The sequence below is a fragment of the Phyllostomus discolor genome, chromosome 6, assembly GCF_004126475.2.
Source record: "Phyllostomus discolor isolate MPI-MPIP mPhyDis1 chromosome 6, mPhyDis1.pri.v3, whole genome shotgun sequence".
Taxonomy (NCBI): domain Eukaryota; kingdom Metazoa; phylum Chordata; class Mammalia; order Chiroptera; family Phyllostomidae; genus Phyllostomus; species Phyllostomus discolor.
In genome coordinates, this window is record NC_040908.2 from 94,773,554 (window position 1) to 94,786,388 (window position 12,835).

The 12,835-nt window shown below is 33.7% G+C and overlaps 1 protein-coding gene across 3 annotated transcripts in view; it reads right to left on the reverse strand.

Moving 5' to 3' along the window:
• The window catches only part of DYNC2H1 (dynein cytoplasmic 2 heavy chain 1), a 319,367-nt gene that overhangs the window by 195,251 nt on the left and 111,281 nt on the right, over positions 1-12,835 (reverse strand). For all 3 annotated transcript variants that reach the window (XM_036028642.1, XM_028516717.2, XM_028516716.2), the window contains exons 56-61: positions 10,889-11,002; positions 9,875-10,035; positions 8,609-8,732; positions 7,743-7,864; positions 5,525-5,611; positions 287-413 (exon numbers count right to left, since the gene is read on the reverse strand). In XM_036028642.1, the coding sequence (XP_035884535.1) occupies positions 287-413; positions 5,525-5,611; positions 7,743-7,864; positions 8,609-8,732; positions 9,875-10,035; positions 10,889-11,002 (735 nt within the window). The remainder of the gene's footprint in view (positions 1-286; positions 414-5,524; positions 5,612-7,742; positions 7,865-8,608; positions 8,733-9,874; positions 10,036-10,888; positions 11,003-12,835) is intronic.

Sequence of the window (12,835 nt, forward strand, 5' to 3'; positions counted from 1 at the left end):
ATCTCTAAAGAATCCTCCATTTTCCATGAACTCTTTTTCATCCCTGCCCTTCCCCTCAATAGCATAGACAAAAAAGAGAAACAGGCTGCTATGTCTAAAACCTATTCATGTAAAGACACTCTGCTTAAAGATTAATTCACACAACAGCCATTAATACCTGGATCATTTATCCTAAGCCAGCTGAAAGTTAATGGATATTTCTCTCCTTTTTATTTTTTTAACAAATATATTATAAATTTCCAGTATTTTAAGGAAGCCCTTTATGATGTTTCTCTCTTAAACAAACCTGAGCATTCCATCTCTTGTGTTCTCGGTCAAGCTGATTAATTAAGACTTCTGCAGCTTTAATTGTTTCTTGTGCTTTGCTTAATTCAGCTTCAAGCTTGGCTGCCTCTGAAGTCCTGCTCTGAAATCTATGAAAACATTAAAGGCAAAGAAATTTAAGAGAGACTGGATTAAATTATCCTTAGGTAATAAAGAAAACTTATTTCTATGAGAATTTAATTAATGATAATACTAATAATATTTGTATTCAAAATCTCATTTACAGAACAGGCACATATACCCAATATGTGTGTGTGTGTGTGTGTGTGAGAGAGAGAGAGAGAGAGAGAGAGAGAGAGAGAGAGAGAAAGAGAGAGAGGGAAAGAATTCTCACAGGGCATTAATCCACTGTACAAACTGTTCCATATGACATTCAAGACCTTGTCATAAGATTAATCTGATTTATCTTTTCAGGTATATTTCATTCTATTCCAGTCCAAAAAACTACATATAAACATCTGAGTAATTATTCCCAGAAAATGCTCCACCCTTCATCTGCTGTGCCCTTCTTCAGGATGTTACATTTGCCTAGAACACCTTTGATTCCTTCCTTGTCCCTACCTCACTCTTCACTTTAATTCTCTTAAATATCTAGCTATCAAAAATAGAAATAAAATTTTTAAATTCACCTCAAATACCCAGTCAATTATATATATTCTATCCCTATATGCCCATTCACCAAAATGTATAGCTCTTTTAAAATTAGTTTCCTCAAAAAACACCTCTATGAATTTATTGTTTTACTAAACATAATAGTAATATTCCACATGGGTACTTAGTTCTTCAACAAATATGTAAGTAAGCACTTACAAAATCCCCAGGATATAGAGACGTATATCCAAACAGCTTATTACAGAGGTCTCACCAATAGTTAGCAGAGGGTCTAAAACTTCATGTGTAGTTGTGTCTGATATTAAGTTGCATGAACTTTACAGTACATTTTATTGCCTCTTGAAGTGCTCTTTTCCTTCTTCCCTTAGACATAAAACTCTAAAACTCATATATCCAATATGGTAGCCACTAGCAGCAGGTGGCTACTTAAATTTAAATTAATGGAAATTAAATAAAATTTGAGATTCAATTCCTCAGTCATATTATCCATATTCCAACTTCTCATTAGTCACATTCTATCACTAATAGCTATCACAGTGGACAGGAGATTACAGAACATTTACATCAATTCATAAAGTTCTTTGGACACATTGCTCTAGACCTGGAAACAGAAACCACACCTCTGTTCAACTTAATAATTATTACTATACCTTGTACACATTATACTTTGTTTTGTGATAAATATTTGATGAATTAAATTGACTTGCATGTTTCTGTAGGAGTTGTATAAACAATGGCAAATGTATCCTTAATGTGGTCAAATTATGACTTAAAAATTGATACATCATGCTTACTTTTTCAACTCTCTCATCTTTTTAAAATGTTTTTTTTAATTTAATTATTGTTCAAGTACATTTGACTCCATTTTATCCCCCCACTCTGCACCACATCAGCCATCCTGGCTTCCCACCCTTGATCCTAACCCCCTTTGGTACTGTCCATGTGTCCTTTATAGATGTTCCTGAAAACTCCCTCATCTTTATAACTATACAGGAAAATAAGATTGTTACTCACAACCTAGAGTCAATGAAATTTTAATTAAGAATCATAAGTAACTGCATAGTAACCAGAATTAATTCATTCTTGATAATGGCTCTAAAATGAAAAATGCCATTCTGCTTTACTTGAAATTCAAAGTTAATCCTGAAGGTTTTCATAATAATCTTTACAAAATATCAGTAGTAGTTTGTAGTGATTAAAAACAAACTTCACGGAGTTAGGCAATTCTAGAATCTAATGCTAGCTTAGTAACTTACTAGCTGTTCAACTTAGGCAAAAATAGCCTTTGTAATCTTCAGCTTTCTAATATGTAAAATGGAAGAATATCCTGCTTTCAGTATTGTTTTAAGTACTAAAAAAATAAATACACAAAGTGCCTAGTACAATACCTGACACACATACAAATCAAAATATTGCTATCACATGCTAACTACTCAATAAATACTGGACAATGAGCTGAATATAAGTACTGATTCTGAGCATATAATACTTTAAAAAGAATACACTATTTCTTAATAATTATTTCATTATACCTGGAAGAAAATGATGTGATTTTTCTCTATATTTCTAACATAAAAATATTCAAGAATATTGAAAGCACTAAATTTATGGGTTTGAGATTTTCTTTTTGGTTTATTTTTTGAGAAGTAAATATATAAATATAGATAATTATTTCCCAAGTAAATAGAGAAAAAATTGAGTTTTTCATCTGATGAAGTTCTTTCTTGGTACAATAATTTCTATTTCTTCCTTACAAAAAATGGATATGTAACACACAACTTGAAAAACACTTGGAAAAAAAGTGTTTCAGAAAAAATTTTAGGTTCATAAAACAGAAAGCAAACAATAATAAATACTATATTTAACTGCATATAGTAGTCACCCCTGTGGTTTTGCTTTCTACAGTTTCAGTTACCTGTAGTCAACCACAGTCCAAAAGTATTAATAGAAAATTCCAAAAAGCAAATAATTCATAAATTCTTAATGTGAGCCATTCTGAGTAGTGTGATGATATCTCACACTATCCAGCTCTGCATGCCCGGAAGTGACTCATCCCTTCTTCCACGGTCTCCATGCTGTGGTGCACACTACAAGGCACTTAGTGCCCATCTGGGTTATCAGATAGAGAGAGACAGTTGCAGTATCACAGTGCTGTGTTCAAGTAACAATATTCTCCTTAATGGTGGCCCCAAAGCTCAAGAGTAGTGATGCTGGTAGTTCAGATATGCCGAAGAAAAGCTGAAAAGTGCTTGTTCAAGTGAAAATGTGAGATTTCTCCACTTAGAAAAAAGTCATATGCTGAGATTCCTAAGATCTATGGTAAGAATGAATCTTCTATCCATGAAATTGTGAAAAAAAAAAAAAGAAATTCATGTTAGTTTTGCTGTTGCATGTCAAGCTACAAAGTTTATGGCCACATTGCATGATAAGTACTTAGTTAAGATGTAAAAGGCATTAAATTTGTGGGTAGAAGACACAGAGAGAAAACCTGTTCCGACTGAAATGTGTATAATATGAAGACTTCAACAAAAGGTCCCCTGAAACTAGTGACCACATTCACATAACTTTTATTATGGTACATTATGATTGTGTTATTTTATTATTTGCTATTTTTCATATTTACTGTAATTCATAAATTAAATTTCATCATAGCCATGAATGTATAAGAAACAAATATAGTATAAATAGATTTCGGCACTATCCACAGTTTCAGGCATCAATGGGGGTCTTAGGACATATTCCCCTTAGATAATGGGGGACTACAGTATGCTCCCTTTTCCAATCTTTACATTCTTTAAAGAAAAATGTTCCCACGTTTATAATAATTCCCATCCTAATACTTTCTATCCCACACTAAATAGCAATCACAGGAACCCAGAGGTACATGAAAGGTTTTAAGATTGTAACAGTGTGCAGCCAAGAGCAGGGGCCCCAAATAGGGATGTGGAATGGGGTCCAGAACTCAAAGTGTTCAGGAAATATTAGAAAAATATATAGGATGTCCTCACCAACGCCCCCCTCCACCGCCACAGGTATGAGTTGGGGAAAGGGACACGTGGAGCAGGGCCATTGAGAGCTGTTTTGCATAGCAACAGCTTTGCAGCTAACCTCTGACAGAGTCATTTAACATATCTATAACCTTTAATTGGTTTCATAGATATGTTAAACAGGTGTGGCCAAGCATTGAGCCAGGGAGAAAAGAGTGACTTCCACCCAAGCCTTAACTGGGAGGCAACTCCCCCTAGTTACAGCACCTATGTGAGAGCTTGGAGATGATTGGCTCCAAGCCATGGGGCCACACCTGCCCAGACTCACTGTGGCAGCCCAGTAAAGCTGGAAGGATATGGGAGTGCTGGCAAGTGCAGCCAATTGTGGGAGGAGTCGGAAATGAGGCTGCAGAGGAAGACTGGTGCAAGGATTTAAACCCAGACATGGCAACCACTGAGGAGAGGATCATGTGGCTGCGGCAGTCTGGAGGGACCCATGTGGCAAAGAGAGCCATGTGATTTTGCCAGGGTGGTGACCCCTGCAGCTTTGATGGGGGACCCCCGTGGCTTTGGCGAGAGTGGGGACCCCACAGTTTTGGGGTGCTCCTTTTGGCCACATGGCTTAAGAAATAAGAGAGAATTTGCCTGGAAGAAAAGGGGTGCAAGGACTTTTGTTGGTGGGCCATAAGAAGGTGCCACATGGGTTTGGATTAACTGAAGATCTTGGCAGTGACACAAATGATGGTGCCAGGAGCCTGAATCACAGACCTCTACTTTTCCTGAGATACAGCAGCCAGACTAGGGCAGAGGGAGAAGGAAAGACTCTGTGTGTGTGTGTGTGTGTGTGTGTGTGTGTGTGTGTCTGTGGTATCCTAAAGGACTTTGATATTTTAATGAAGACATTAGGTCACTACTTTAAGACTGTATAGCTTTTTATAAACATTTCCTTTCCTTTTCACAAATCTCTGGCATTGAGAGGTGCCCTTCCTTTGTCAGCAGACAATGTGAACCTAGTGGGGGGTCCTTTCAGTAATAGTATATTGTACCCCCTTTGGCCCTGTTCTGTAACAAGATTAATAATATAATAATATTCATAAATGGTCCTTAAGTTTGGGTATAATATTTATACAGGGAATATTTTTCAACACCAAAAAGGACAAAGTTAAATAAATTTAACTTTGATTTTTAATGTGATTATACACCCTCATGGACAATTATATAATAGCATCATCTGAAATAAAGGAGTCTAAAATATTAAAGTCAAAACAATAAAGAAACAGGAATACCAAATGTAAATACTCTCAGCATTAACTCATTAAATTTTATTTTGCTCCATTTTCCAATGCTTGGAAATAAACAAATATATACATTTGTATTTATATAGTGATAACTATTTCAATACAGACTTAAAATACTTTTATTCTTATCATAAAAACTTCTTTTTCAAAGGAAGTACCTTTTATATTATTTTATACCTTTCCCAATGTTAGTGATAAATAACAAAAAGAAGTAAAAATAGTAATATAACAGATTTTCAAAATTACAATGTAGTTGAGGTATGTTTTCAAAATATCCAAAATATATTATAAAACTTAACTTACTTCTCTTTGAGTTCTGATACTCTCTGACCAACAGAATTAAGAAGCTCTTCTAGTTTCCTTTTTCTATCTTCAGTTTTCTTCAAATTTCTAAAATATAATTCCATTTTTAAAAAGTCATTCCATTTTAGATTATCAACAAAATGCAACATTAGCTCCTTAAAATGTAATCTTGCAGTAAATAAATGACAATAAAAACTCAATAATTCAGGAGTTGTAACAACTTATAATTTGAATTAAAAAGCAATGCTAAAGTTAAAAGTATATTATGACTTAACCATACCATTTCCAGGAATCTATATTTAAAAATACTCATGTGTGTAGATTTCTGGATAAAAAACATAGGTAGATTTATCTACTATCCCTTCTTAAAACTCTACCAAATGAAACCAAGGGAATAAAAAAGAAGAAAGATAATAAAGGAGGAAAGTATTACAAAAGAATAATTTAACAAAATTTTGAAAGGTGATAACATACCAGAATGCAAAAGGCCAGAAGGTGAATGGCTGCAGGAAGGGGAGCTGAAAGAAGAATTCTAAAATGCTCAGGAAATGTAGACAACAGGTACCTCTGACGATAATGAGAGCTAAATACAGAGGATTGTTTAAGAGCTGACACTACAAAGAGTTTGACCTTAGACTGTCTCCCCCACTGAGAGTGACCTATCTTAGCACAGTCCTGGAAATCAAGCTTATCCCCCTCACTCACCCCCATCCATTGCTGCCCACATGGCAAGCAGAAGCTAAGAGGATTCTTCTAGAGAAATGACTGACTTCTTCCCCCCAGAATACCCATAAACATTGAGAGGTTGCTATCAAATGGCCAGGGCATACTGCTGCATACTGCTAGGCATTCATGCACTGCAATCTCCTGGTGGGATTATCAAAACAGACCACAGGGCCTCACCACCCCCACCCCACCACACACAGTGCATCTGATTCAGTAAGTATGACTGCAGCTCAAAAACGTATATTTTTAGCAAGTTCCCAGATGACACTGAAGCTGCTGGCTCAGGAACCACACTTTGAGAACCACTGTAATAGAAAAAGCCTTCAAAATTGCGAGATCAAATGATACCTAGCCTAGTGTTCTAAGCCCAGCCCAAATGGTATAATATAGATAATTTTAGACATTGAAAGATCTCAAAATACTTTTTATCCTGTTTACACTTTTTTAGGAAGCTAATGTGGAGGAAGCACTCTTGAAAATGAAGGACTAAATTAAAAGATAAAAGCAGGTGGTCATAATAAAAGAATACAATGAGAAAACAAAGATAATTCCACAAAAATGGTGAGAATTCACAAGAACTAATCTACAATGAAACAGAAGGACAAAAGGCTCTAGGGTGGGTGATGCTAAGAAAAATCAAATAGAACGCATAGACACTGAATACGTTTTAGGGTTTGACAGGAAGACCACAAATAAATACGTGATATGTAAATAGAAAAAAAATCATTTGAAAAAAATGAGGTAGTTATTAATATTACAGAAAATAAAGAGGTGTACAAAAAAGGAAATACACTAATAAAACTTATGTCTCAGCTGTGAAAAATATTTATGTAGTAAAAAATGTATGAATTTAACATGATTTAACACAAAAAATTCACAAAATTATATTATGAAGTTTAGGAGCTAAAAATGTTTTCTACAGTAAGAATGGATATTATCAAACACTGAACAATCAAGAACATAATGTATCTCTTAGTCTTCAGAGAGCAAATGAGATAAAATTCTATGCTAGCCTAGTAACTATAGCAAATTGAGATTTTTAAGACTCGAAAACAAATGGTTTAATTTTACCCCTACTTGCCCAATGTTTCAGAAAATACACACTAAACATCTGCTAGAACATAGAAGACAAAAGCATATATAAAAGCCCTAAATTTCCAAAACCTACTATTTCATACTTCAATATTATCCCTTTACAAAACGTCAGCTCTTTCTAAAAAAATTTATACTGACTTATCCTTCCAACAACATAAAAATGGTAGGAAATAGAAAGTGATTGGTTCTACTTCCCATCTCCTTCTAACTGGTTTTTCTCAGTCTGTTTAACACCTAATTTACAATTAACTGACTCAGTTTATATGTTTTAGTGTTGTCAGCTTTCTTTGTAGATATAGACAAGAAATCCTAAATAAATCCTAATAATACAACTAAGTCATCAAATTGTTAGTAATAAGTCAAGGTTAGAATTGTTTATATTTTATATGTCACTTACGATTCTAATCCAGCTTGTTCAGTTTCCAAAGGCTGAATTCGCTCCAAGACGTGGGAATACTGCACATTTGCTTTAACCCAGGCAGCCAAAGGAGCAGCGGCAGTGCTGGCACGCTTCGCATTCTGAAAAACCCATCAGAAGTTATCCAGCATCTTAATTTAAAGTAAATGCCAAGTTAATTCTATTATAGTTTACTTAAGCATTTATTTCAAAAATTATCCTCCAAATGAAGGTTTGGGCTTAGAGTTCAATTAAAACAAAGTGAGTTATTTTGATTAAGGTGCTCCTTACTTTTGCTTCAAAATTTTTGAACTCCATACAACCTTTAATATAATGATGTTTTATCGACATATTAACTACTCTATGTTTCTACCCACAACAATGTCCAAGCATCAATTCTTCCTCTTCTCTACATGGGATACATCTTTATTAAATAAAAGCAATTTTCAAACCATGGCTACTAGTGTCAGAGAAGATGTACAAAACATTTTGAATAAAGGATCTAAAAAGAAAAAATACCAGAATCATGGAATTTAAACTATTCACTGAAATTAGATACAAGTGCCCTAACACAGTTATCTGTTTCATATAACAAGCACATAGGAAGGAAGAAAAGCATACCAAGCACATTGGGAGCTAAGACAAGAGAGACTAACAGCAGTGCATGAGAGATGCACTGCCTCCCACCTCCAACCTGGATTCTAGTTTACCTAATTTTGCCGGTTAGTGCTTCTAAATATAATATATATAGCTTATTTTTATCTTTAGTTATTAGACAATCTAAGCAATTGATAATAACATCACTTTTTAATAAGAAGAATATTATATACTATGGAAGAATTTATGGCAGAACTCTTAAAAATTACCTTTGGATCAAAAGACCCTTTATTTTTAAACAGAAGTTCTTCAACACTCTCTCTTATTTCCTTTGGAATGTTTCGTGCATCAAAGGTTGCTATATCTTCTCTCACACCTCTTTTTGCAAGAAAACTAAAATTAAAGCACATTACTTCAAATGAGGTTAGATAAAATTTGCTATTTCTTAAAAAAATATCAATTTAACAAAATGGTGTATACCATAGTTTTAATTTATTAGCTAACAAAAAATAGGAGACTAAAGTATGTAAGCTTCAAATAGACTATCCATTTTTTTAAATAAACAACAAGGAAGAACTCCAAAAAGATGCACAACAGTATTCCTAATATTCCATGAATAACCTGGTACACTGAAATATAGGAATTACAACTCCACTATTCTACCCATATCCCTTTATGTGAATTACTGAGTACTCATATGTTCTAGGATGTACAAGAAATTTTTCCTGCTTTCTAAGATCAGTGTTTAAAGTGTTCTCTGAACCTATATCTCTTCTGCCATCTCCAGACAGAAAAGGATTTTACTATCATCCGAATACTTAAAGTGGAATTGAGTACCATAATAACATTGCTATAATATAAAATCTGCAGCTGCACAGTTTCATATTTAGTGACTACTCAGTCTTTCGTAGTATACATTTTTCTTGAATTATTTATGGGGCTCTCACCTCTCGTCTCTGCAAAGAGTGCAAGACTCTGGGACTAGTGACTATATTTTCTTCATCAGTAAATTATAGTAAACACAATGCTCAACTGTGTAAGGACCAAATATTCCAAAAAATTATCATATTTATTGAGAAATTCTTAAAAACTTGAAAGCTGACCTGGCTGGCGTAGCTCAGTGGATTGAGCACGGGCTGCGAACCAAAGTGTCGCAGGTTCGATTCCCAGCCAGGGTACATGCCTGGGTTGCAGGCCATAACCCCCAGCAACCGCACATTGATGTTTCTCTCTCTCTCTCTATCTCCCTCCCTTCCTTCTCTAAAAATAAATAAATAAAATCTTTAAAAAAAAAAGAAGACTTGAAAGCTTTCCTTTTCTGCTCTTTTGACACTTTTAAAAATAACTTATGGAGGAAGGAAAATATAGACCTCAATGTATGTTACATAGAAAATCTTGAAATATCAGGACAAAGTGTACAACTAGGCAATTAGATGAAGTTCAGTTTGAGAAACATAACACATATTTTTAAATATTAATATAAAGGAATATGTAATTCATTGAAAATAACATTTTTCACAAATATAAAACTTTACCTTTTCATGCTCACCCAAGATGTATCAAAGATACCCATCAACCTTAAAACTCCTTCAAGAATGTCTCTGATTACATCAGGTGGCATACGCAGTGAGCGAATTTCTGAAAGAGATTCTGGCTTAATGTTTCCAACTGCTAGTTTCGCTTCATTCACCAGAGGCTAAAAGACAAAACAGAACCAGAGACATGGGAACACAGGACAAACTGACTTGACAGCTGCCATAGGTAATGGGAGAGGGGGAAACTGTAGAAAGAAGGGGAAGGGACTAGTCAAAGAACACGTATGAATGACCCACAGACGGACCACGGTTTGGGGATTGACTATGGGAGAGAGGGGTGGGCTGGGTGGAGGGACAGCAAGGGGGGAAAAATTGGGACAACTGTAGAAAAATAAACAAGAAAGAAAATAAAGAAATAAACTGGCCAAAAAAGGTGTTTTCACTTTCAAAAGATATACATAAAAATGGTTAACTCATTATACATTATTGAATATTTATAATTTTAATAAAGATAACTCTAGTTACTAATATGCTTTCTCTTCCAATATCAAAATACTTTAAAACACATAAAGTACAAAATGCTCAAGGTGAGAATGTAAGAGTCCTTGCCACCAATAACTGCAACATCTAATCTGGAAAATCTACTATGTTTTGAGACAAATTGCCATGTTCAAGGCTCTTTATATTCTAGAACTAGTTCGTTAATTTAGTCAAGTCTCAGGAAAAAGAGCTTAAGAGTTTGTCTTAATTTACCCACACCACATTTTTTTCCTCTACATTCGAAACAACATGATTCACAGAAAATAAAGATTATTTTTAACTCTGATCAGTTAATTTGGTTACTTCCTCCAGAAGATTTTCCTGCATGCTTCTCTTTCACAAATATTCTAGTTAGAGCCACATTTGCTAATACTATTAGAAAAATAAGTTGAACAAGTAATGTTTAAAATCCTTTACACAACTAGCAGTCAAAAATGTAAATGGCTCTTACAATGTTTCCGTTTTTTAACTTACCTGTACTTCTTTTAATTCATCATCAATTTTGTTTTTTCTTTCTTCAATTTTAACAACTTCATCTGCTATCCTGAGCTTTAGTCTTTCAAGTTCTGTCTTTTGCTCACTAGCATCCTATAAAAATATTTAAATGGCATTCTGATAAATTTTAATGCACTCAATACTTAAAAGCATACCAAAAATATGAGTTACTTTGAAATGACATTTTCTGTTAAATGCTTTTTTAACTCATGTTGACATGTCAATTTCTAAAGTGCCTGGGAAACCAATGACACAATTTACTCTATTTACTGTCAGAAAGTTCCTATGCTTTATTTGTTTTAATTTTTTTAAACAGCAAAGCACTAAACTCATATGTATAAGAACCAAATGAATCAGAAATGTATAAACTAAAAAATGATCATAATATACATTTAACATTAGCTACAAATAACCTAGAACGATTAGTACTACTATACTCATTTCATAAAAAAGAAACTAAAAATGAGGTCTTCTGTAATTCTAATAGTAGAGACTCTTAATTCTTAGAGACTACAGTATATTAGAAGTTTGTGTTTCTTTATTTTAGAGAACAATTCATTGAAATTGTGACAATAAAATAGTGGCAAATATATGAACAAAATTAGTAAAAATGCAAGAACACTAAATCACAGACTAATAACACATGAACTCTTTGCTCATCAATGTAAAGTCAAGGGTCCTACATATATAAAAATGCTTGAATTTTGTGAATGTTTGTGTTTGGTTTATTTATACTAACAGAAAAACCAAAGAGGTAGTTTGTCAAGAAAACTGTCAAAAGTCCTTACAACAGTTCTCAACCATATTATAATCATTCAGGGAACTTCAAAATTAACACCTGGTGTCCTATTGCCAAATATGTTGATATACTTAGAACTAGATGAGCTAGGGCACCAATATTTTTAAAGACTTCCCAAGTGGTTCCAATTTATAGCCAAAATTGACAATCACTGAGCCAACCAAATTTTCCTTATATATCCCACTCTTCAGGCACCTTACACATCATCAGCTCAATCGAATTTTTACATTCCACAACAACTTCTACCTTTGTATCTCTGCTAACCATTACTAGATAGGGAAAGCATTTTCTCCATCGGCACAAACCTAATTCTTCCTTAAAGTCCCAGCTGATGTGTTCCTTCTTTTATTAACGTTCTCTCCCAATGGAAGTTATCCTTAACTGTGAGTTCTTATTGCATTTAATTTATACTTTCCTTATGCCATGAGCTTTAGAAATTACACAGTTTGGTATTCAAGCTGTCTCTCCAGACTGTAGTTTTTTTGTTTTTTGTTTTTTATAAAATAACAAACAAATGTCTGCTATTTACAATTAAGCAAAATTAATTAACTTAGGAGATGTATACTTATTCTCCTGTCAGGCAATACAACTAGCTACAGTGTTAGAAAAATGTCTTCTTAGAATATACCAGAGGAAAGAGTATTAAAACAATGTATATTACTAATGTTCACTAATCTGAGGGAACACAGGCACATATAGTATTGAATATTTTCCTTTATAAATACAGTTATTAACTGTATTATTTTTTATTTAGCCTTCACCTTTTTGGCTATTTCAAATTACTCTTTAAATATAAGAAGTACTTCACAAGTATTTTTAACACTCAAACTGGCTTGCTCTTTTAAACAAATATTTGTATTAATTTGGTTCCAAATTGCCTTAAGAAAAAAATTATGCTTAAGTTTTACAGTATGAAAATTACATTTGATTTTCTGATACATTACTGAGTCAGAAACTCAATAATATTATCTTGGAAACACTGAATGTGTTTTATAACCATCAATCATGTGGAAATATCACCTTTGAAAATTTCCAATATACCAATGAATTTATTTTGACATATCAGCTGAAATCTTCTTTCCATTAAGTAATTCAAATCAATCCAGATAGCCTTTTGGTGAAGCTCA